General features: G+C 53.0%; 1 protein-coding gene across 13 annotated transcripts in view; it reads left to right on the top strand.

Moving 5' to 3' along the window:
• ST3GAL3 (ST3 beta-galactoside alpha-2,3-sialyltransferase 3) overlaps positions 1–20,978 on the top strand; it is a 444,286-nt gene extending 423,308 nt beyond the window's left edge. For all 13 annotated transcript variants that reach the window (XM_030572865.1, XM_030572866.1, XM_030572862.1 and 10 more), the window contains one exon: positions 16,724–20,978. In XM_030572865.1, the coding sequence (XP_030428725.1) occupies positions 16,724–16,813 (90 nt within the window). In that variant the 3' untranslated portion in view covers positions 16,814–20,978. The remainder of the gene's footprint in view (positions 1–16,723) is intronic.
• The last annotated feature ends 4,258 nt before the right edge of the window (positions 20,979–25,236 follow it).

The raw sequence follows: 25,236 nt of genomic DNA, 5'->3' as shown, positions 1-25,236 counted from the left end.
CTCTGGTCCCTAAAAGAGCAGGGCCTAGCAGTCTCTTCCGTAAAGATGCATCTGGCAGCCATTTCCGCCTTCCACCCAGGGGAAAATGACCGATAAATCTTCTCTCACCCTATAGTTTCAAGGTTCCTCAAGGGATTGGAGCGTTTGTACTCTCAAGTCAGACGCCCGACCCCTACCTAGGATCTAAACCTGGTGCTAGCCCAGCTTATGGGTGCCCCTTTAGAGCCACTGGCTACCTGCTCACTGCTGTACCTTTCCTGGAAGACAGCCTTCCTCGTCGCTATTACTTCGGCAAGACGAGTATCTGAGCTGCTGGCCTTGACAGCGGACCCCCTATATACGGTATTCCATAAGGACAAGGTACAGCTGCGACCACACCCCTCTTTCCTCCCTAAGGTGGTGTCCGCCTTTCATGTCAATCAAGACATCTTCCTCCCAGTCTTCTTCCCAAAGCCGCACCCATCGCGTCGGGAACAACAGCTACACACCCTGGACGTCCGCAGGGCTCTCACCTTTTATGTAGAGAGAACCAAACCCTTCCGAAGGTCACCCCAGCTCTTTGTAGCTGTCGCAGACCAGAGGAAAGGCCTACGATCTCTTCCCAACGAATTTCATCTTGGGTAACATCCTGCATCCGCACATGCTATGAATTGGCTCACATTCTGGCTAGCCACCTCACCGCCCTTTCTACTCGAGCGCAAGCTTCATCTGCTGCCTTCCTGGCCCATGTCCCCATCCAGGAAATATGTCAGGCAGCTACCTGGTCATTGATTCACACCTTTGCCGCACATTACGCATTGGTTCAACAGTCCAGAGATGATGCAGCATTTGGCTCAGCAGTTTTGCATTCTGCAACATCTCACTCCAACCCCACCACCTAGGTAAGGCTTGGGAATCACCTAATTGGAATGGATATGAGCAAGCACTCGAAGAAGAAAAGACGGTTACTCACCTTTGTAACTGTTGTTCTTCGAGATGTGTTGCTCATATCCATTCCACACCCGCCCTCCTTCCCCACTGTCGGAGTAGCCGGCAAGAACGAACTGAAGGGCCTTTGGGTTGGCAGGGGTGTATATCCGGCGCCACTCCAGGAGGCGACCCAGCTGACCCACGGAGTGTTGCTAGGGTAAAAATCTTCCGACGATCGTGCACGCGGCGCACGCACACCTAATTGGAATGGATATGAGCAACACATCTCGAAGAACAACAGTTACAAAGGTGAGTAACCATCTTTTTCTCCTCCCTTGGTGTTCACACCTCAGCTGCTAGAAGAGGGTCTCATCCTCCCTAATTGAACTAACTTTATCTCTAGACTGATTCTTGCCTGCATATTTATATCTGCCTCTGGAAATTGCCACTACACGCATCTGACGAAGTGGGTATTCGCCCACGAAAGCTCATGCTCCAATACGTCTATTAATCTATAAAGCGCCACAGGACTCTGTTGCTTTTTACTGTACACTTTTTATTTTGTGTTGTAATTGAAATCAATATATTTGAAAATGTAGAAAACATCAAAAAATATTTAAACAAATGGTATTCTGTTATTGTTTAACAGTGCGATTAATAGCAATTAATTTTTTTATCGCTTGACAGCCGTACTTGGTTTTGTTTGTTTGAAACCTGCTGCCTAGTAATTTCATCACCAATCAAAGCATCATGAATCTCCATTTTATTTTGATTTCTTTCCAAAGCTGGGGCTGTTGGTGAGAGCCCTGAAGGACCACGAGCTGCTCACATTTGATCTTTGTAGATAGGGTCCTGTTCTGTTTGAAGTGTGGTCATTCGATATGTGGCTGCCAGTCTAATCCTCACCTCACACACAGGTTCCTCTTACATTTCAGTTCCTTGCTACAAGAAAAGCCATCTGCTCCCAACTATCAATAATTGATACCCCGCGAGCCTCCTTGCCTGCCCCATGACAAATGGTTTGTGATATTGTGGAATCTGAAGAGAGGCAGGTGGATTGCATTTCTTCCTCTCATGTTAATAGTCATGGTAGCTGGTGCCTGTTAGTCACCTGGGGAGAAAGTTGGACAGTGAAGGGAACAGTTGCCTGGATTGTGCCTGCTGCTGCATCCCTCAAAGAGCTCACAGGCTGGGGTTGACCAAACTGAATAGTAGATGTCGGCTGAAGACAGAGTTCAGAGAAGATACCAATATGTTGTTCCCAACCAGAAGGCTTTCCCCAACCTGCCTTGTTGATAGCCTGTGCGAAATGCTGCTCTTAGAACTAACAGCCTAAGCTGAGGTCCAAGTGAGACTTGTCTCTGCCAGTCATTACTGTGTCCTCGCGGAGGCTTCATCCCACAGACCGAGAGCATCAAGTGCGCTTACTTCAGCTCTGCCTGTGGGCCTCTGTGGCCCAGCCCGTCCCGTACCTGGAGGAGCAGTTCGTGGAGTTTGCTGTATTGAAGCCATTTGTCTACTAACTGTTTTTAGTTTGACAGAGCTCTGCAGAAATGGGAGGGAATCTAGCATAGGGAGCGGAGGACGGACTTTGTGTGTGGCTCTTAGAACACAGCTGAGGGTAGCAATGTGTTAACACTGAGGCACACTGGAGCAAGTGTCAGGTCCGTTCTACAGGACTTTCGGCGTGTCACAGAAAAGAGCCTCCCATGTTTGTTCTGGACTGACTTGGGCAGAGTGTGTCTCTAAAACGGGCTCTCCGGAGAGCCGGGAGCTGACCTCTGAAGTAGCCATGCTGGGTGGGTGGAGTGTACCAGTGAAACTTGAATTCCTCTGAGTTGTGCATAAGGCAGAGCCATAAAGCCTAGGATTAAATGAGTCCGGGGACAATTTCTTGTCCCTCCTTGCTCTGCCAGTCGGCCACTGAAATGAAGTCGGGATTGCTAAAACAAGGGACTGCAGTCTGGAGACCTGGCTTCTCGTTTTGCTCTGCCACAAACGTGCCATACAACCTGGGGCAATTCACTGCACCTCAGTGTCCCTCTCTTCAAAGAGCTTTAAGATCTGCAAATGGAAAGCACTAAGGGAGGCTAAATACCAATAACAACTGAGACTGCATGTGGCTCGACAAGAGCCCCTTTGGTGTGATAACGGGTTGTGGGGAGATATTGGAGGTGGGGTTGTAATGGGGTATCACGGGATTAACGGCAGCCTGAGAAAGGGAGGAGCGGGGTCACCTGAAAAGGAAGCTCAGCTGGGGCAGCATATAAAGCCAGGGAGCTGGGAGCAGAGAGGGGCTACAGGGGAAAGAGTCTGCAGTCAGTCCCCGGGATGAGGGAGAACATCAGGGACAAGGAGTAAGTCCGGGGCAGAGTGAGCCCTGAGGGCTGTCCTGGAGAAAGGAGTCTGGCAAGGAGCTAGAAGGGGCTGAAGCAGCCACAGGGCATAGAGTCGGCTCCTGTGGGAAACCCAACACAAGGCAAGAGAAAGTAGAGAGTCTTGGTAGGAAAGAGCCCAGGGAAACAGGAGCAGACCAAGATTGCTGGTTCTAGGTCCCTGGGCTGGAACCTGGTGTAGCGGGTGAGCTGGTTCCCCCATCAGCCTCTGGTAGAATGTCACAGAGCCCAAGGAGGGGCTGAACCCCCCTGGAAGCAGCATTTGGACAGTTCCCTGGTGCACATTGTAACCCCAGAAGGGGTGGACTCTCTGGTGAGTCAGAGGGCCAAGTTACCAGACCAGAGGCTATTGCAGTGACCAGCGAGCAGCAAGGGAGAACCCAATGGAGGGGCAGCGACGTTTCCAGACACAAGGAGGCGTGCTGTGAGCCCCGTTCCGGAGGTCCTGCCAGGGTCTGCTTTGGGCCTAGTAAAAGCAGCAAAGAATCCTGTGGCACCTTATAGACTAACAGACGTTTTGGAGTGTGAGCTTTTGTGGGTGAATACCCACTTCCTCAGATGCATCTATTAGTCTATAAGGTGCCACAGGATTCTTTGCTGCTTTTACAGATCCAGACTAACACGGCTACCCCTCTGATACTTTGGGCCTAGTGCTATTCCAAATCGTCCGTAGCAACTCTGAGAGTGCAGTGAACCATGTGCTGATCCAGTCTGAGGCTGATTCAAGGCTGTGAGGGTATCAGAGGATGGCCGGGGTCCCCTACGATGGGCTTGGGCCTGGTGCGGGGGACTGGCCTGGGACAGGCCCCACTGGAGGTCTCTTTCAGCGTAAAAGACTGTGAAATCTTTACAGTGTCTAAGCACCAGTTAGCAGCTGCAGAAAGGTGCTAGAGCTCCTCCCCGAAACCACTGTTATTCTTACAGGGACCGTAAATACAAACTTTCTCCCGCCTGTGTGGGTGAGCATGTGAGAGAGAGAGAAAATCTCTTTGGGAATGTCCATCAAACCGACTGTTCATTGTGCTGTGTCTGGAAGGGAACAGGCCTGCGGGCTACAGTGTGCATTTCCCAACCACAAGGTGTGTCACTGATTTACATGAGATGCCTACTTGACATCTCTCTGGACACCCCCAAAAGCCCAGTGACTCATCTCCAAGGAATTGGTTCTGATTACACAAAAAGGCCAGTGAAAGACACTCGTTGGCTCACTGCTGGGGGCGGGGGGATAATTTTTCACTGTAGAAATGCTGAGTGGCATGGAGCTGTACAGAAGAGGTGAATCAGTCTGAACAAGTGTGTACACTTGCTTGGTCTCTGCTTTCCTCATGGGACAATGTATCATGGTCCCTCCATGTCCAGGGAGGCACCGTTATCTGTGCGCAGAAGGCTTCTCCCTGCATCGTGTCCTCCAGTGTCCTGTACGGCTGTACGAACATTGCATGCCCTGCCGCCAGAAGGAACGGCTGAGGACACCTGAATGCTGTGGGTTTCTTGGCCGTCCGAGAGTTCTGTGTATGTTCCCAGGCAGAAGTCTGGGTTTGGAACCACTGAATTTATTCCTCATGTGCCCCTTAGGACAGTTTAGCTGCCCAGCGAGGATCCCTGTGGAGCAGAACAGGAGGGGTCAGCTTGAGAGAACTCCTGAAGGCCTGAGAGTTAATTTCCTCGTAGGTGAGCTTGCTTTCCTCCACGCAGCGGGCAGATTGACTTTGATGGAACTAAGACAGGTTAGCCCAGCTGAGCACCTACTAAGAAAGAGTTGTTTTTCCTAGTCCCTTTTGTGCTGGCAGGCAGGCTTTAAAGGACGGTGAAGCCAGGGCCAGCCGTCTCCACAATGGTTTCTGGTGGTCTTGAATATTTCTGATGATGAGCTTTGTGGTTACCTCTTGTGTAGAACCAGTGCTGCTGGTAACTCTAGCAGAGCACAGGCCTTCTGGTTAATGACTTCTCTGGGGCTGTATAGTTCTCCAGCAGGCAAGAGAGGCTGACTGTGGAATTCACTTCAGTTCACAAGGAAATGTGATCATATGTGAGAAACTTCACAGTGAAAGCCTGCTGCTGCTCAGCTGTCCATTTAAACTCCTGCTGGGGGACAGCCAGGTCCCCACCAGAGTGTGTCCCATTCAGAGTTGTCCCTGGCAGCCCAGGCCTTCACAGAATTTCGGTGCTGCTTGGCATTGTCTCCTCCTGGGGGTGACATGGAAGGTTGTGTATGATCTGTATGAGCTTTACCTGCAGTACCATCCAGGGGGCTCATGTTTCAATCCCAATTTCTTTTGCTAATAGTTCTGGCTAGGACTTAGGGTCCATGTTGTTTGGAATGTCTTGCAGGCTTTCAGCAAACCTTGTTTGCAGCGCTCCCAAGCTCTTGACAGAGTTGGCTCATTCTAGACTTTTTTTCCTCTGCCACTTTCTCATCCCACACTGCTACTGCAGTAAGCATCAGGATGGCACCAGTAATGGTGTTGTGCATCTCAGCTTTCTGCATGAGACCAGACGATGCATTTTTGAATAAGAAGAAACCCTGTTGGGGGGGAGTCAGCAAAGTGTCATAGAGAGGGATTTGGTGACCTGCCCAGCACTGGAGGAGCTGGCCTTACCCTATTAACTTCACCTTAAAAGCCAGGATTCCCTCCCTCAATCCCCATGCATTTCCTCCTGGAGACCCCACTGGTTCCACTCGCCACCTCGTCCTTTATCTTCACAGCTTGGGACCGTTCTCTCCCTTGGCTCAGCCCAGGGCGTAATCTGAAGCATTTTCATCCCATTATAAAACAGCTGGATTATTTTGATTTCATTTCATATATTTCACAAATATTTTTAAAAGATTAATAACATGTAACTAATAAACTCGTCTTGATGGTGATCCAGCTGAGCCTGAGCAAACAATCATCTTACAACGCTGAGAGCAGGAGAAACGAGACTGTCTGTCTGAGAAAACTAGTAAATGTCTCTGAAGATGCTCTTGCTCCAGTTACCGTTTATTGAGAGACTTCTACTGTCTGGAGTGCTGGAAATGCCCCCGGTTCTCACAGCTTGGTTTAGAACAATGCACTGTCTGGAGTGCTGGAAATGCCCCTGGTTCTCACAGCTTGGTTTAGAACAATGCACTGTCTGGAGTGCTGGAAAATGCCCCGATTCTCACAGCTTGGTTTAGAACAATGCACTGTCTGGAGTGCTGGAAATGCCCCCGGTTCTCACAGCTTGGTTTAGAACAATGCACTGTCTGGAGTGCTGGAAATGCCCCCGGTTCTCACAGCTTGGTTTAGAACAATGCACTGTCTGGAGTGCTGGAAATGCCCCCGGTTCTCACAGCTTGGTTTAGAACAATGCACTGTCTGGAGTGCTGGAAAATGCCCCCGGTTCTCACAGCTTGGTTTAGAACAATGCACTGTCTGGAGTGCTGGAAAATGCCCCCGGTTCTCACAGCTTGGTTTAGAACAATGCACTGTCTGGAGTGCTGGAAAATGCCCCCGGTTCTCACAGCTTGGTTTAGAACAATGCACTGTCTGGAGTGCTGGAAATGCCCCCGGTTCTCACAGCTTGGTTTAGAACAATGCGCTGTCTGGAGTGCTGGAAAATGCCCCCGGTTCTCACAGCTTGGTTTAGAACAATGCGCTGTCTGGAGTGCTGGAAATGCCCCCGGTTCTCACAGCTTGGTTTAGAACAATGCACTGTCTGGAGTGCTGGAAAATGCCCCGATTCTCACAGCTTGGTTTAGAACAATGCACTGTCTGGAGTGCTGGAAAATGCCCCGGTTCTCACAGCTTGGTTTAGAACAATGCACTGTCTGGAGTGCTGGAAAATGCCCCCGGTTCTCACAGCTTGGTTTAGAACAATGCACTGTCTGGAGTGCTGGAAATGCCCCCGGTTCTCACAGCTTGGTTTAGAACAATGCACTGTCTGGAGTGCTGGAAATGCCCCCGGTTCTCACAGCTTGGTTTAGAACAATGCACTGTCTGGAGTGCTGGAAATGCCCCCGGTTCTCACAGCTTGGTTTAGAACAATGCACTGTCTGGAGTGCTGGAAAATGCCCCGATTCTCACAGCTTGGTTTAGAACAATGCACTGTCTGGAGTGCTGGAAATGCCCCCGGTTCTCACAGCTTGGTTTAGAACAATGCACTGTCTGGAGTGCTGGAAAATGCCCCCGGTTCTCACAGCTTGGTTTAGAACAATGCACTGTCTCAGTCAAGCAAATGTCAGGTCCCAACCCTATCTCAGCCATAATTGCCTAAAGGACTTCTTCAGCCCCCAAGGAATAACAGACTAACAAAGCCACACAACATAAACAGCATCGCAGCTACAACGGGGTTTAGCAGTTCTTGAGGTATTTTTTATTCTTCTTTTCCAACAAACTGCACAACAGAGTGGCTGGTCCCATTCTGGTAATACAGTCTCTGTTAATGGCAGCTATTGCAAGACATGGACACTGCTGAGCTGCTGGACAGTCACTGTGCAGACATAGAGGAAGACCCAGTCTGGGGCTTCTGTTCTAAGCTGGTCAAACAGGAACTCACTGGTCTGAATTGTACTCTGAGGTGGGGGATGCCCTGGGGGTCTGTGTGTAGGAGATCCTGTGTACTCATCTCCCCTGCCCACTCAAATCACCTCCAGCATGCTGTCTCCAGACCTGCAGAGGATGCAGGGAGATGCACAAAATATCAGGGTTGGAAGGGACCTCAGGAGGTATCTAGTCCAACCCCCTCCTCAAAGCAGGACCAATCTCCAGACAGATTTTTGCCCCAGATCCCTAAGTGGCCCCGTCAAAGAATGAACTCCCAACCCTGGGTTTAGCAGGCCAATGCTCAAACCACTGAGCTATCCCTCCCCCCTCATGTTGTGAGGGAGAGCCCTGCAGGGGGAACCCCTCTTCCTGTGGGATATCCTGCAGGATTTGCTTGCACCATCACTTGGTGGGAGGCACAGAACTCTGGATGGGTATCACCAGCTGATCAGCAGAGCTGAGGAGCTGGACCTGCTGCTACTTCAGAGGGTTTTTAGGGGGAGGAGCCAAATCCTGCACCCCGGTTGAAGAAGTTGGGGGAAAGGGATGGATACATTCTGGACAATGGATTACACCCTTGGGAGCTGTGGCCTATAAGTGCATCTGTTGGATAATTTTGGCTTTACATACCTCTCACTCACTCCTATTGGTTCCTGTGGAGCTTGTTCCCAACAGAGCATGCATCAACCTGCAAATCTTACTGACATTATATCTCAGGTTCTGATTTGTGTGTTCTGTCTCCCTCTAGAAATTCTTACAAAACACAGAAGCCCTGAGCAGCTCATCTCTTAGGGAAGAGTCTCAAGTCTTCAGTGTCCTTGTTGCTTGCAGGATAAATGGGGGCAGGAGAAAGGCCAGACATGGGGCCCCTGTGTTCAGTTTTAGACTCTCAGTCCCATGTGCTTGGGGAGCACAAGTCCAGGCCTGTCTGATGGGCATTGCTGAGTCTCCAGGCAAGACTTACATTGTCTAGAAGACACTATGGCAACTGGAGAGCTAGAGTGATTAGAATGTCACAAGAGGCCAGAAGCTGCAGGTCCTTGGGGGAAGGGGCCAGGCAAGTTTTAAACGTCTCTTTCACGTCACTGCCTGATGGACAAGGGAGACTGGATTCCAGACCTTCTCCCCACATGCAGTGGGTGCTGCCAAGACACAACTCCAGGCGAGAGCAGGAGTTAGCAGTTCCTATTTATAACGGGCAAAGCAGAATTTAAAAAACAAGCTCTTTAGTTTTTAAGGTTTTTAAAATAAACTTTTTTTATACAAACTGGAAGAAGAAAGAAGGGCACAAAACCGAATGATTTAAACCCCCTTTGCTGGTCATCTTTAATCCTGATGCTGCAAACATGCAGAGTTTGGCTCTAGGCATCGAGTAGCCCCATTGAACTCAATAGGATTACTCACTAGTGTAAAGATAGCACATATGTAAGTGGGGACCCAGTTGGGGGGGGGAGAGAGAGAGAGACTTAGGCTGGTGTGAGGAGCTGGGCTGGTAAAATACGTATAATACAAACAACCAGATCCCCTGTCTCCAGTCACATTAATTGACCATCATTCTCTACAAGACAGGAATTGTGCCTCCAAACGGTTAAAGACGTTGAAGTCGTTAGTAGTTTCTGTGGTAGGAAGATGATTTGTGAGGGAAAATTCCATCTCTTCCCAGCAGACCAGAGCTCAGATCCTACTTCCTCCTCTTGTTCAGTACCTCCAGCTAAAGTGCCATGCTGGCAAACGGGAGAGGGGACTGCGGCAGGACAAAGCATTCAGCAGCTAGAGTCTGATGTGAAGCTAGCAACGCTGCAGAGTGCGGGCAGGCAGCCTTAGAGATGTAGGAGGGAAAGGAAAGTCCAGGGTCCAGGATAACCCCAAGGCTGCAGACCAGTGGTCTCCAAAGGGGGTGTGCTAGGATCCTTGGGGGTGCGTGGCAGGAGGAGCGCTTCTTTTTATTCCCCTTCTTCGTCGGTTTGGGCAGAAGTCTGAGCAGTTTTGTTTATTTATTTTTGCTTCAGCAGTTCGGGCGAGAGTCCAAGCGGCTTTTTTTTTTTTCCCCCTTTGGAGAAAATGGTAGAGCCGGCGCGGCGGGCGTGCATGCTCAACATTTTTTTTACTGATAGGGGTTCGCGATCAGAAAAGTTTGGAGACCCCTGGTGTAGACATTGGAGGTGCTGGGAGGTCAGAATGGAGGTAGACAATAGGGATAGAATTGGACTGGAGGAGAGCCTGCTCCCCTGGGAAAGGCACTTTGGTTTGAGAGTCCGGTACCAGGTGACATGATCACATGACCCTGCCTTGTCAAAGCCTCTCAGGAAGCTTCTCAGGAAGGTGGGAGATTAGCATCTTCAAAGTCCTATTGTTCTCCCTAATGGCCCATCCAGTCTGATTGCATTCTGTCTGGTGGGCATTCCCCAGTGCAAACACTTTTGTATTGATACATAGTCAATATTTCTATCTTCAGGTACAGAAATGATACAGGCATACAAATAAGATAATAGTATTCAGCAAATCAGAACCTTTCCAGTGCCACCTCACAGGACTTACCTTGCACAAAACACATCTCAGTTGTACTGTATTTATATCATAACAATAGAAGACTATGAGGCGTAGGGGCCAGTTAACCGGACAGGCCACCACTGGGGGCAGTGAGGTGACCTAAGCAGCCCCTGAGTGATGACGGAGCTCAGCAGAGAAGGAACAGCAGGGCTGGTATAAAACCAGGAAGTTGGCCCATTAAGGACCATCAGCTGTACAAGAGACCCACTGAGAAAAGGCAAATACGCCTTGTACTCAGCAAAGTATGCAGGGACTCGCCCATGTGACTCCAGACTCCATTTCGCTGTAATTTTCCACAGTAAGGACAAAGAGGTTCTTACACCTGGAAAAGACTATAAAAGGCTGATGCCTCATCTCCATCTTGTCTTCAATCCTGCTTCTTACCTCCAGAGGGACTTTGCTACAAATAAGCTTTACACAAAGCACTGAATGACCCATCCCATCTGGGGAGGTACTCCAGAAACTTAATTTAAACCTACAGTTTATTCTATCACTGCTACAAGCCTGAACCAAAAATGTTGCCATTACTGTATGTAATTGATTCATTTTAACCAATTCTAGCTCTCGTCTATATATTTTTCTTTTTATAAATAAATCTTTAGTTTTTAGAGTCTAAAGGATTGGCAACAGCGTGATTTGTGGGTAAGATCAGATTTGTATATTGACCTGGGTCTGGGGCTTTGTCCTTTGGGATCAGGAGAACCTTTTTCTTTTACTGGGTTATTGGTTTTCATAACCATTCATCCACATAACGGGTGGCACTGGTGGTGATACTGGGATACTGGAGTGTCTAAGGGAGTTGCTTGTGTGACTTGTGGTTAGCCAGTGGGGTGAGACCAAAGTCCTCTTTGGCTAGCTGGTTTGGTTTGCCTTAGAGGTGAAAAAACCCCAGCCTGGGGCTGTAACTGCCCTGCTTTAAGCAATTTGTCCTGAATTGGCACTCTCAGTTGGGTCCTGCCAGAACCAGCATCATTACACAGCAGGGAGGGGTGGCTACAGTGAGGAAGACTGTGCTCACTCTGGTCATTAGAGAGGGCCAGGAAGAAAGCCAGCAGGAGAGTAGAAGCCCTGGGGATCAAGGCCCTGAGGGAAGGTTTACCCAGAAGGACATTGAAGCAGAAGCCTGAGAGAGGATAGTGTAGGAAAAGGCCCAGGAGAATGGCAGCAGGGTTTAAGACAGAGCAGACTGTGACTGCTGATTAGAAGGTCCCTGAGCTGGAACCTGGACTAGAGGACAAGCCAGGGTTACCCTACCAGCCCCTGGGGAAGTGGTACGGGCTGGACAATGGCGTTGAAGATGGCCTGAGACAATTTGTTTAGTGAGACTTTGATGCCCCAGAAGCAGGAGAACATGTAGTGCCCTGGCCAGAGTGCAATTATACGAGAGAGCACTGCGTGTTCTGGAGAGCGAGCAAGGATGCGGCGTAAGAAACTCACGGAGGGGGCAGCAGACCTTGAGTGGAGCTAATCCCCAGATGTGGTCACCAGGCGGCATCTGGCAGTGGGTGACATCAGGTGTCCTGTAACTTGGTGCAATGCAGAAAGCTTTCCCTTATGTCCTCCCTTCTGTGAGCCCCACTGGCAGACGCCTCACCCTTAACATTCTCCTAAGTCCTATCGTAACCAGCTCCCCACTGGCACATGTGCCATTTCCACGTGTTTGTTCATATCACTGCTGGATTCTGCAGCCCTTCAGTGAGAGCCCATGGAGCGCCTGGTTCCACCAGAGCCTGCCAGAGTGCAGCTGATCCTTGGGCCACCCTGCTTTTGTGTGAAGAGCAGCAATGGTTACCTTTTCCAAATCACTCCAGTGACTGAGGAGCCCAAGGGCATTGAAAGTCTCGGGTTCCTAAATACCATTTGAAAAAGTGAATTAGGAGCCTAAGTATCTTAGGCACTTTGGAAAGTTTTATCCCACATCTTTCTCCCACCCACTGTGGGACACATTTGTACATGCCGGCTAAGCTGGGTCTGTCAGTGGGAGTAAGTCCCTCTCCTGTAATCTGTAACCTCACCCCTCCTGCCTGTACCCATGCAGAAGAGTCCCGTGGAGAAAAGTCTTTGTGGAGCAGCACCACGTTGAAGCAGTGGTGGCTGCACCACAGTGGAGGCTCTGGAATTGCCAGCCCTGGTATGGGTCAGAGCCCTTCGCTATGAGGGAATCGCTTCTGCTGTGACTTGATATTCAACCACCAGTTATGTAGTTGTAGCCCCACAGCCACCAGCCCACTGGCTCTACATGCAGGCTGGGATCTCAGTGATGTGGCCTCTTAGTGCCAGGTGGAGCTGCTGCTGGAAGTAGCCATTGACCATGCCAGGCTTACAGTTTATCCAAGAATGCTCCTTGAACGCCGGGAGCCAGATTCAGCTGTGGTCAGAGTGCCCGTCTCTTGCCTTCACTGGCCTTTCCCCAGGGCTGAGGTTGGCCTGGGAGGCTTTGCACTCGAATCCCGGCTCCACTTTACTGTTGCATCTGGACAGGGCGTCTCTCGGTGCCAGTGTAAGGCGTGCTCTGTGGGAGTGCCTGGCATTTCAGAAAGTGGGTTTGGCCAGAGCTGGCTGCTTCTCCAGTTCCTGTGCATGCTGAGGGACCCGGCCAGGCTGTAGTGAGCGAACCCATAGGATTCTTCTGTTGTGTTAGACGGTGCAGAAAGAAGACACCCAGGAGGAGTGAGTCCAGTCAACCCCCCAGCACTCCATGCACACCTCGGGCACTGTTCTCACATCCTGACACCAGTGAAATGGTAAACTGGCCATTCCAGAGGTGACTTGATGAGAGAGGCAATTCCAGGAAGGTTTTTGCACATACATTTGAGCTCTGCATCGGAGCCCGCGTGACCCAGTAGACAGAGCACTGGCCTGGGCTTTGGGAACCAGCTTCTGCTCCCAGCTCTGCCACAGGCCAGCTGGGTGAGCAGGTCACTTCCCTCCTCTGTCCCTCACTTTCCCCAGCTGTAAAAATATCTGCTGCTTGTGTGAAGCGCTGGAAGTGAGACCCATGTGTAGGAGAGCTCGGAATAGTTGGCAGGAGACTGGTCACAGCTTGCCCCAGTCGATGCCCTCTTACCTTGTGTGCTGTGATGCTGAGGCCCTGCACAGACTCTAATCTCTCTAACTCAGCCAGGGGCTCAGGAGGCTTTCATTCTTAAGGGCATCTTGCATTTCATTTTTTCCTCTTCAAACAGTAGAGTATGGCCATAGTGGAGATAGGTGTCTGCCCCGGGGGAGGGGACGGAGGAGTGGGTTTCTGCCCTGGTGCTGGGGAGGGGAAGGAGGTGTGGGTGCCTGCTATTGGGGAGGGGAGGGGAGGCGGGAGTGGGTGTCTGACCATGTGAAGTTCTGTGCACCTTGTGGCGGGTGTGGGTCACGGCTTTGCCCTGGTCTGGCTGCTCCTGGAGTGCTGGGCAGCGTTTGCGGGAGCAGAAGGAGCTATTGTTTTGGGAGGGGTTGATGGAGGGGGCAGGAGAGGGGTGGGGGCATAGCCTGTTCCCTTAACTTCTCTGTGGCGCTATTAACTCCAGGGGAGTCTACATGCACTTACTTGCTCAGCCAAATCCTCTTTGGAGGGAGACCTAGGAGACAGACCACAAGCAGGTCCAATGTCACGAGCTTTCTGGGGGAATGAACAACCCCATGATGGTCTCTGAGCTGGTGATCTCCATTCTCAGAGAAGCTGTTTCAGTTTACAAGGCATGTTCCTTGAATGTATTGTTCGTTTGGTCAGCGACTGTCCTGGAGGCATTCTGGGCCATTCCTCATTGTTAGCCCCCGAGATCCAGAGCAGAACTGGATGACCCATCCCAGAACTGGAGTATGCCACCCCAGAGCAGTGGACCCCAAGCCAGGCCACCTTGCATGAGCTCAGCACTGGTGAGCCGCCGCCCAACAGCCTCAGTCCAAAGCAGAGAGGGCTTGGAGCACGGGGTGGAAGGTGCTGCTTTCCCCTGAGGTCAGCCCAGCTGCCCTGGGCTCTCCCCGGGGCAGCAGCCACCACTGCCCTGAGCCTGGGTCTCCACACATCGTTCCTCTGCGTGTGTGAGAACACTTGCCCTTCTGTCTGTCAATTGCTTGCTGCAGCACCAAACCCAGGGTGCCTGCCCCCCTCCCTTCCCGAAGGGCCCCTCAGCTGGCTTCTGGGCTGGATCCTTTCTACACCAGAGGGAGACACGGCACAACTCTTGTCCTGTGCACCCTGCTAGCCCCAGTGGGATGCCTGGCTGACCCTTCCGACCTGGCCAAGTGTGTAAGGAGCACGCTGTTTGACCAGGGGCCACGTGTGGAAGCAGGGGACGTGGCTAGGAATCCTGATGTTGTTCCAGGCTCACCCTGTCCCTGAGAGCTGCATGTGTTGGACTCAGGCCAGAAACAGATTTTCTCTGCAGGCACTGTCCCTTTCCCCATGGCCACAGGACATCTGCATGGCCCCTGACGAGGGGCCAGAGCTGGGCCTGCCTTTGCAGCAGAGCAGCTGTTTCAGGAATCCTGGATCAGGTTTCATCCATTCTGCACTGGCAGCCTGTAAAGTGAAGGATTAGCTTTAAATTAGCCTGTTGATTTGCAAAACTCTTGTCAGAGAGGGGGATTTGACTGTCTGCAAGGCCTGCCATGGATCCTGCTCCTGGTAGGTGTCTGTGTTCTGAGGGACCTCCTGTCACAGGGTGTATGGGAGTCAGGGCCCTGCACCCCTGATTTCCTGCGATTCACCGGGACTCTCAGCCAGCCAGTAACACAGAAGGTTTATTAGACAACAGGAACACAGTCCCAAACAAGACTTGTATGTACAACCAGGACCCCTCAGATTAGTCCCTCTGGGGGCAAGGAGTTTAGACCCCTGACTTGAGGTTTCCTGCCTCTTCCCTGCCAGCCCAAAAACTGAAAGAAACCTGTGACAAAGTGGGATTGTGAATACTGTGTGAGTGCCTCAGTTTCCTCTATGCATTTCTTAAGTCTCCAGTGTGCATAAATGGCCGACACTCTGTATCCTGGCAACAAATGGCCAGAGCCCTTCCCCCATGCAAGAGAATAGCTAAAGGAGAACAAAGAGGTCAGGTGACCGCCTGGCCCAGGAAAGGAACTCAGCAGAGGAGGAGGGGCTGGAGGGGTTGTTAGTCTGGAGCTGACTGGGGACGAGGAGTGAAGTGCAGACGTGGGGGTCTGGCTCACTGGGCCCCAGAATGGACCCAGCTGAGGGGTCCTGTTCTCTGTACCTACAAGCTCTGTTTTAGACCCTGTTCCTGTCATCTGATAAAGCTCTGTGTTACTGGCTGGCTGAGAGTCACGTCTGACTGCAAAGTGGGGGTGCAGGACCCTGTGGTTTCCCCAGGACCCTGCCTGGGTGGGGTCACTGTGGGGAGCACATGGAGGGGCAGAGGATGCTGAATGCTCCAAGGAGAGACCCAGGAGGTGAAGCTGTGTGAGCTTCTTGCCCTGGAGACAGTCTGCTCCAAGGGAGAGGAGGCTCCCCAAAGTCCTGCCTGGCTTGGTGGGGAGCAGTTCCAGAGCATCGCCCGGGGACTCCATAACATTCCCCTCCCCCCAGCTCCTCCTCCAGCCTTTGTCCATTTCCCAGGCAAAGGTCTCACCTGGATCCAACCCCCCTCCTGGTTCTGATGTTACATGCTCAGGTATCAGGTCTCAAGGAAAGTCTCCCTTCCCCAATGCAGACAGTCCCAGCAAAACTCCCCTGCAACCTCCCCAGGTCAATATACCCCTCTCCCTGCTGCGTCACAGGCACCCACATAGTATTGAAAGAAAACACGAACTTTCCCAGTTCATCACAGCTTCCTTCTGCCAGAGCCCCCTGTCCCCACTTCAGTGCCCTCCCCAACTCCATTCAGCCAGTGTGCAGCTCCCTGCCCCCGGCTCATTGCCGCTCATGGGCTGATTCGGCTATACGCGTACTGGCCTGGCAGCCACGATCAGTATTCTTTCCCTGAGACAGGCTCTCAGGATCGTCAGGTGCCTGGGCCTTGCTGTCAGAGAGAAACTGTGTGTCTATGGTAGAGGAAATGCCAGGCTTTAAACATCTGGGCCTGTCCCTGGGGACGGAGCTGCTCCAGCTGCATGGTGGTGGAGGAGGTCCCTGGCTTGTAGATGGCTGCATAGGGAATCGGGCTCATTTCCAGGCTGGCTCTCCGGAACGCATTCGTGGTGTGGCGGAGTGTCTGCCTTGCTGCTGCCTAAGGCAGGACGTGTGTCAGTGAGGAAGGTTGAAAGGCCAGTTTCTTAGCTGGTATTGGAAGGTGCTGGCTTGAAAAGATTGTGCAGGCAGAGCTCAGGGCGGCTGCTGGCGGGAGGTGAACGTGGGGTGCACACATGCACACTGAGCAGGAGAGTGACTCGCTTCTTCTCTCTTCCGGTCAGTCCTGGACGCACAACATCCAACGAGAGACGGAGTTCCTGCGGAAGCTGGTGAAAGCCCGAGTCATCACCGACCTCACCAGTGGAATCTGAGTTGTCCCAGACCCCGCGTCGGAGGGAGGCGAGAGACGCACGCTACAGCCAAGGGAGCAGGCAGTGGGAGAGCCACACAGGAATCCCAACTCAAAGGAAACCCAAGAAATGCACAGGTGCTGTGTGAGAGACTTCCCGGATCTCCAGTCGGCACTAGTGCTGCACCTGCTGCATCCCTCAAGGGGCTGGCAGGGGAGAGCTGGGAGTGGGGCTGAGGGCGGTTTCTTGACCTCAGCTCTGCAGATAGAACTTTTGTGTATAGAATTCGCTGGAAAAGCCTGAGGAGAGACGGGAAGACAGGTCAGTGACACACAGCAGAGCGTGCCAAACAGGAGCGGTGCTGGCTGGGGCAGCACCGCCTGAATGTACAAAGTAGTATTTTTAAAAGAAATGTTGAATCATGCTAATAATATCATGGTACAAAGCGAAGACTGGCTTGTGCCCACCTCCAGCAGGAGCCAGGCCTCCCCACACGCAGGCTGCAGCTCCTGGCCTCAGTCCTTGCCCTGGGAAAACAACTCCGTCCATGACTTCACTCCTGTTGGTGCTGCTATAATTTAAAGGGACAATGGCCTTCTGCTGTTCTCCACCCAGGCTGCTGGTGGGAGCTGAGCATGGGTTTATTTTTCTGCACTTTCCTTGCTTCCTGCATAGGAGCTGGAGCTGCCATTTATCCAGCTGCATTTTCCACAGCTGTTTGCCCCACCCTGGCTCTGCCTTGACCTGAGCTGGAGCCAGGAGCCAACTGCCTCCTCGGCCTTGTGTCCTGGAGGAGTGGCAGACAGGACCCTGCCTGGTGCTGAGGGGCACTGGGCCCTCGATCTGAGCCGGCCGGGCAGTGCACCATGGGCCGGTGGATCTCTGTTCAGTGGTACCAGGGTTTCTCAATAGTGTCATACTTTATTTTTATGTGGGGAGAGGGATAATTTATTTTGAGGGAGATCAGAGTTCATGTTGCAATCCAAAGCTTCACAGTGTTCAGCAGCAGACAGCTACAGCGGGGTTCATTTTATGTTCCACACCTGGTCTTGTTCCCTGCTAATGACTCCTTGATGATGGACCCCCCTGGCAAGGGGCAGGGGAGCAACCTGACTGGAAACCTTCACTTCTCATCCCCTCTCCAGGCATTTCACTTTTTATTTCCTGGCTGCTCCCACGTGGCTGGGCCGCTGCTGTCAGCGGGGTACAAGTGTGTCCGTCGCTTTGCCAGTGTGGCTTTGGCAGGCAGTATTTGCACATTTGGGTTCTGTCCCTTCTGCAGAGAAGGTGGCAATAGACTGAGTAAAGCACGCGGCTGGGTGAGGCGAGAGCTGGCCTCAGTTATTCTGTGTCTGTGCAGAAGAGGGGGGCACTTGGGAGGGGATGGATGCTGAGCGATGTAACTAACCTTTCCCTCCTGTACTGTAATGTGAATACATCAGGCTGTGCTATGCGGCAGCGTGTGCTCTGGATCTGAGCCTCAGGGCAGAAATGGACTGGCTACTGGTCTGGGATAACCTGGCCCCACTCTTCTCCTCCTGCCAGCTTCACTTCTTGTGCTGGTTGATTTGGGTGCTGGAGAGGAGGCCGTGCAGAGGTCACAAACCCAAGGCAGAGAAGGTGCCTTGGGGGTCCCTGTAATTCGTTTCCAGAGGGGTCAGGGTCTTGCTCTGGATTGCAGAGCGAGAACGCGGGTCCAGGATGTGTAACTAGCCCAGGACAAAGGGCACGTGAAGCAGACCAAAGCCTACAGCTCATCTCCTGCTCTTCCAGCCTTTCCTTGGGCAGGGCCCGTAAATGTGGCGAGGGAGGTTTGCCAACACAGGACATGCTGCCTGGGTCAGAAGACAGAACCAGCAATGGGCGAGTTGAGCTGTGTGAGGGGCTGGTGCAGTAGGCGCTGTCGCCTGCAGGGGGTAGAGGCGATGCCTGACACAGGCCTGGTGAGACGAGGCGTTGGGTGCTGGCATGGGCTGCCCTCGGCAGCGCTGCGCTTCTATGCTCCCGGGTGTGCGCTGCCTGCTCAGATCAGTGCAGGGGGAATGAGCCGTCTCCTGGCAGCTCCCAGTCTTGGACAGCACCTCGGCTTTGTGTCCAGGCCGCTCCCAGCGTGTATTCTCTGAACAGCTCGCAGTCCCTGGCCCTGCTCCAGTCCCTCAGAGACAAGGCAGCTGGGGGTCCTCTCCTGCTCCTCTCTGGAGGGTGGGTCTGTCTGTCTAAGCCTCCCTGCTTCCTCTTTTGCCTCTGGCTCTCATTCCATCCCTCCCCAGGCTGCTGCTCGGAGGAGTTTGCAGGACACTGAGCATGTGCTGTGCTGGGAGCTCGTTTGAATATTCTCCCGAGTTGTTTTTCCTGTTCCATTCAGCCCAGGGATTGTGTTTCAGTAAATGTCACACGCAGAAGTTCACACTACATTTCCTAGTCCTCCAAAGCAACCCTGGTAGGTGGGGCAGAGTCCCCAGCCCAGCCCTCCTGCTCCCTCCGCCTGTCCTGCTCAGAGGGGCTCAGGGCACCTCCAGGTGCATCCTCCCTCCACATGTGCTACAGCAGAGTGGGAAGCGCTCGCCCTGGGAGCTTGGGAGGTTTGTCCACGTGCTCTCCAGGCCGGACCAGACTCACTTCCCTCCTTCTGTCACATCAGTGCCGTTATTACCTTTGCGGTAGGGCAGGCCCCACCAGCCGGGGAGTGCAGGTGCAGAGAGCTGGCTCAGGGCCCGCAATGGGCACTGTTGGCCAGCCAGCCGCAGGAGATGCTTTCCTCACACCTGTGCCAGGCAGGTGGCAGTGGAGCAGAGGAGAGGAGCTGCTTATGTTACACAACAGGCATGCGTGCTGGACCCCTTCCCTCCCTCAGCGGTTGTCTGACTTCTTGTATTACACCAGCCATAGCACATCGCCAGACCAATTCCTGCTGCAACCAGGGCAGCTCTTTGCAAAACGTCCCCTCTAGATGTGCAAGTTGCCAGGCCAGGGATGTGAGGAAGGAAAGTGACTTCCTTCGGCTCACCCTGTTCTTCAGCTGGGTCACCTGCATAGCACCCTGCTATTGATCCTTCTCAGAGCGGTGATCAGTCCCCCAAGACCTCTCCTGCCCTGGACTGAGTGCAACGACGCTGGCCCCTGATCCTTTCAGTGCCGGAGCAAACCAGCCGCATCCCCGGTATGTGTGCGAGGAAGGGGCCCCAGGGGAAGTTGCCCCTCAGCGTGGTTCTAGGTGGGTTTTGTGAGCGATGCTCGTGCACACCCTTCCTGCCACGTCCAGATCCCTTGATCCTTAACAGGTGCAGACACTGGTAGACTGTAGCCCTGCCAGCCTGCCCTGCTCCCGCCCGGGCACTGCAGCTACGGTGCTGCTGATTCAGATCAGCGTAGTGCTGAGCAGCCCCAGTCACAGGCCTGGGCTCCGTTATGGTAGGTGCTGGACAAAATGAATAGAAGGACAATCCCTGCCCCGATCTAAGTTAAGCCAAGAGACAACGGATGGATATGGACAGACAAGGGAGCACAAGGAAACAGTGAGACATGGGTCAGCATGAGCGGCCCTGGGCTCAGCACACCCCCCATAACCGTTGTCAGGTTGCTTGTCGATGTCACGGCAAAGAAGCATTTTAAGGGGGACTTTGCCCATGCTCGTCGCCACAGGAGTGAGCATTATGCCAGGGCTATCCCCATACAGGCCTGTGCCCACTGTCCCTGCGGCAGTCAGGACTAAGGGGTTTCTTCTCCTTTCCTCTACCCACTGCTGTGCTGCCAGCTTGCCGGTTCCCATACTTCTGAGTCCAAGGTCCCTTTGCTCTGTTCTCACCATAGCTGGAGCTGGCTGTGCGCAGTACCAGTGCAGTGCAATGCTCGGAGGGCCTGCAGCATGGAGCTGGGTGCTGCATGAAGCATTTCGAGTCAGCCTGGCCCTTTGAGCTGCTGGCCATGTGCTCTGTGACCCATCTGTCTGTCAAGGTGGCCTTTCTGATAGTTAGAACATCAGCCAGAAGAGTCAGTGACCTGGGAGCACTTACAGCGGGTCCACCATGTACTCCCTTCTATAAAGAAAAGGTCAGATTCATATCCAAGGTAGTTTCATGAGAGCCAGGTAATCCAAGACCGGTGCAAGGAAGTTCTGCGCCCTAGGCAAAACTTCCACCTTGCACCCTCCCAGCTAAACCTGCCCCCACATGGCAGCTAATTCAGCCCCCCACCCGGGGAGTTCCCCCCCACAGCAGCTCCCCCCCCCACCGCAACAGCTAACCCCTCTCCACCCTGTCCCCCCGTGGCAGCTAACCCTGCCTGGGGAGACTTCCCCATCCCCCCCACGGCAACTAACCCTGCCTGGGGAGACCTCCCCCCGCGGAAGCTAACCCTGCCTGAGTAGCCGGCCCCAGCTCACCTCGGCTCCGCCTCCCCCACTGAGCACGCCGGCACTGCTCTAATTCTCCTCCCCGCCCAGGCTTGCAGCGCTGATTGGAGGAGACTTAGAGCTGGGCTGTGTGCTCAGCGGAGGAGGCAGAGTGGAGGTGAGCTGGGGCGGGGAGCAGTTCCCCTGTGCGCCCCCCCTTGTTATTGCGGGCAACCCTCCCCGCGCACCCCCCTACCCAGCTCACCTCCATCTCCTCCCCTGAGGGGGCTTTTAAGTGCCCCCAACCACTAGGCGCCCTAGGCGGCTGCCTAGTTTGTCTAAATGGTTGCACCAGCTCTGAGGTCATCATACTTTTTCTAAGCTACATGCCTTGGAATAGGAGAGATCTCTGCAGCCTCTGGACTTCCTGAGGGCTTGGCTTTTTATCTGCAAAGAACAATGGATGTTAGAAAGGCACCTAAGTGATTTGTTTCCGTAGCAAAGTAATCAAGAGGTCAACCTATATCAATGCAGAGACATTTGAAATGGATCTTGGGTTATATTGCCTTTTGTTATAGAATCATAGATTATCAGGGTTGGAAGGGACCTCAGGAGGTATCTAGTCCAACCCCCTGCTCAAAGCAGGACCAATCCCCAGACAAATTTTTTGCCCCAGATCCCTAAATCCCTCAAGGATTGAACTCACAACCCTGGGTTTAGTAGGCCAATGCTCAAACCACTGAGCTATCTATTAGCTGGCAGCCCCCCCAGAAGGGATAAAAGGGCAAGCTACTTCAGCTGCAGCCCTGAGAGACGTACTCATATTTGAGGTATGTAGGGCAGTGGCGTGGAGCTCTTTGCATGCCTTCATGAGACATTACACCCTGGAACACTCATCAGCTATGGATACGACTGCGGGGACTGCCAGACTGCAGGCAGCTATCACTTCTGCATCCTTGCACCCACCATCTGTTTGACTATTGCTTGTTAATCTTCCACGCATGGAATACAATAGGGACCATCACTCGAAGAAGAGGAGGCTACTTACCTGCTACTGGAGGTTCTTCAAGACGTGTGGTCCCTGTCTGTATTCCACTGCCTGCCCTTTGTTCCCTCTGCTGTGTAATCATTACACTGCAGCGAGAATGGGAAACCGGAGGTGCCAGCCTACATGCCCTTTATGCCCTCGGCTGGGAGCAGAGCAGAACTACAGCACATGTGCCGGCCAACGGACACTGCTTGCAAGAAATTCCAGCTTCAGGCGCGTGGTGTGCAGACGTATCCCAGGCATGGAATACAGAGAGGGGCCACACATCTTGAAGAGCCTCCAGGTACAGACAAGTAACCTTCATGGATTTGCTGAGCTCTCATCTGTGTCCAGTGTAGATGTGATGGGCGGGAGGCACAGTTTGCCCTGTCCTGTCTCCGCATTTCCCTTCTCATTGCTGCTCGCCAGCTTCCTCTGTGACTTCTTGAGACTCCCATCTCCTCTGAGGTGCTGTCAGAGACCCCCACACACACACTGTTGTGACCTTCCCACCTCAGTCCAGGTGCTGGGAGGGGAAGGGAAGTGCAGAGATGGGACATGGCACCAAAGAGGGTTGTTTAAAGGTCTGTTAATTGGCATTTACCCAACTATGATGGGAGCTCTTCTTAACTGACATGCTGGCCAGGTGCTCGGGGAAGCCACCAAGAAAGGGATAGGGCCAATGGATGATTTAGTTGGGGATTGGTCCTGCTTTGAGCAGGGGGTTGGGCTAGATACCTCCTGAGGTCCCTTCCAACCCTGATATTCTAGGATTCTATGACTGCTTCACAACACCTGTGAACGAGAGCAGAACCAGCCAGAACCCAATATTCACTATGCATAGTCTGCATGAAAGCCAGCGGTACAATCAAAGCGCTGCAGAGATACTTCCTTTGGTATGAATGAGCAGCAGGCCCTTACCCTGACCCCTCGATTGTCCCACGCTGCGGTTGCTCACGCCAGAGGCTCGGTGGCTCTTTGTATTTTACCCAGCTGAAGTATTTGAGCTCGTGGAGTTTTTAAAATAGTTTTAGTTTCTATTTTTTGAATTTCCCCTGTAGGCACAGAGGCCTTGTAGAGAGGGCAGAACTTTTGTGGGCTTCTCCATGGCTGTGTCACATCAATTCAGTCATATCCCAGAAGCAATAAAACTATCAAGCTAGCCCGGTTGGTCTCTTCATTCTGCTCATTGGTCTCCCTCCCGCCCTCTCCTAGAAGAGGTGTTGGGGGGAGGACTTGCCTGCTGTTTGCCTGTAACTCTCCACAGGTGGTACCCCTGTATGTTTATTAACCCTTAAAGACCTGCATGAAAAGGTAACTATAGGACACTGCTCCAAGAGTGCAGTTCACTCCTGCACCTGCTGTCCCGGATTCCGTGCCTGCTTGTCATTGGCATTGCATGGAGATACCACGGGCGTTTCCCTGCAGCACCAGCACACTTGGAAATTCAAACTGTCCTGCTCCCCAGTGATGTGTGGGGAAGATGGGCAGGTGTGACGAACTGGGAAAGTTCTTAATGTTTTCTCTGAATACTGTATTGGTGCCTCAGTGTCCCCATGGCAGTTCTTAAGTATCTGGCAGAGCAAAGGGCCAGTGCACCTAAATGCCTGACACTCTGTCTCCTAGCAACTGATGGCCTGGGCCCCTCCCCTGCAAAGGTGCCTACTGAAGGTGTTGGAGACAAAGGGATCAGGTGACCTCCTGGCCCGGGGAAGGAGCTGAGTAGAGAGGAGGGGCTGGAGGGGCTGTTAGTCTGGAGCTGGCTGGGGACGAGAAGTGAGGGCAGATGTGGGGGTCTGGCTCACTGCCCCAGAATGGACCCGGCCAAGGGGTCCGGTTTGCGGTACCTACAAGCTCTGTTTTAGACCCTGTTCCTGTCATCGAATAAACCTCTGTGTTACTGGCTGGCTGAGAGTCACGTCTGACTGCAAAGTGGGGGTGCAGGACCCTGTGGCTTCCCCAGGACCCTGCCTGAGTGGACTCGCTGTGGGAAGCGCCCGGAGGGGCAGAGGATGCTGAATGCTCCAAGGAGAGACCCAGGAGGTGAAGCTGTGTGAGCGTCTTGCCCTGAACAAGTCTGCTCCAAGGGAGAGGAGGCTCCCCAAAGTCCTGCCTGGCTTGGTGGGGAGCAGTTCCGGAGCATCGCCCGGGGACTCCGTGACAGCAGGATTTTAATTGCAGCCAGCAGCAAGCGTTTCACCTAGTGCTGTGGGACCCAGGCCTGCTGGGTACCAAGGAGAAAGTGGTGGAAGAGCCAGCAGCAGAGCCGTCCCAGAAAGAACATTTCTAATCACCCTCAGCAGCAGTTGGTAGCTGTGCAGAACCTGGGCTTCTTTTAGGGCTGTCATTGCCACAGTACTAGGCTGTAGGAGAGTGAGACTGGTGAGGTCTGTACAGCTGGACGTGCTGCTGCTGGCAGGGCACATTACACACACACACAGCCTGCCAGCCTGTGCTTCCTGGGAGGTGCGTGAGCACTGGGCCATGCCTCCGGCTCACATGAGCTGCTGCTAATGGTGGCTCTGATGCCTGGGTTCTCCGATTCCACTTGTAACCCAGGATGCACTTCCAGAGGCTGTTGAAATGCTTTGACACCTGGTGCAAAGTCTGACTCCTGCTAGTGTCTATCAGGCGTTGGTGGGAGGATTTGGGGTAAATGGCCCACGTAGGACTGTGAGCCACACCACACGAGGTGTTGTACAGCATTGAATGTTACTGGGAAGCGGGGCCCGACGGTGGCCATGCCTGAGCGTTTGTTCACCTGACCTCCAGCCACCAACTGCTGCCCCCACCTCCTCTGCAGGCTCCGTACCAGCATCACTGTTCCTGGGAGCACGAGTAACAACAAAGCCTGGCTGAGGGGCCTGTCCTTCCTCCCACTTCCGAGAGCTGCCCGAGTGCCCAGCTAGCCGCTTGGTGGGATATAACCGAACCAAAGCTGCTCCCACGCTGCTCTAGCACAGACGCCGCCCTGCCAGCCCTGGTCCATGTGGTGACTTTGTGTTCCTGACTGGCACAAGGCCTGGCTCGCCTGTAACCACACACACAGTAGCAATGGCTGGGTCGGGAGCCAATTAGCCCAAAGGA

Source organism: Gopherus evgoodei, chromosome 8 (assembly GCF_007399415.2).
Source record: "Gopherus evgoodei ecotype Sinaloan lineage chromosome 8, rGopEvg1_v1.p, whole genome shotgun sequence".
Classification (NCBI taxonomy): domain Eukaryota; kingdom Metazoa; phylum Chordata; order Testudines; family Testudinidae; genus Gopherus; species Gopherus evgoodei.
This window is presented reverse-complemented; position numbering and strand designations above follow the sequence as displayed.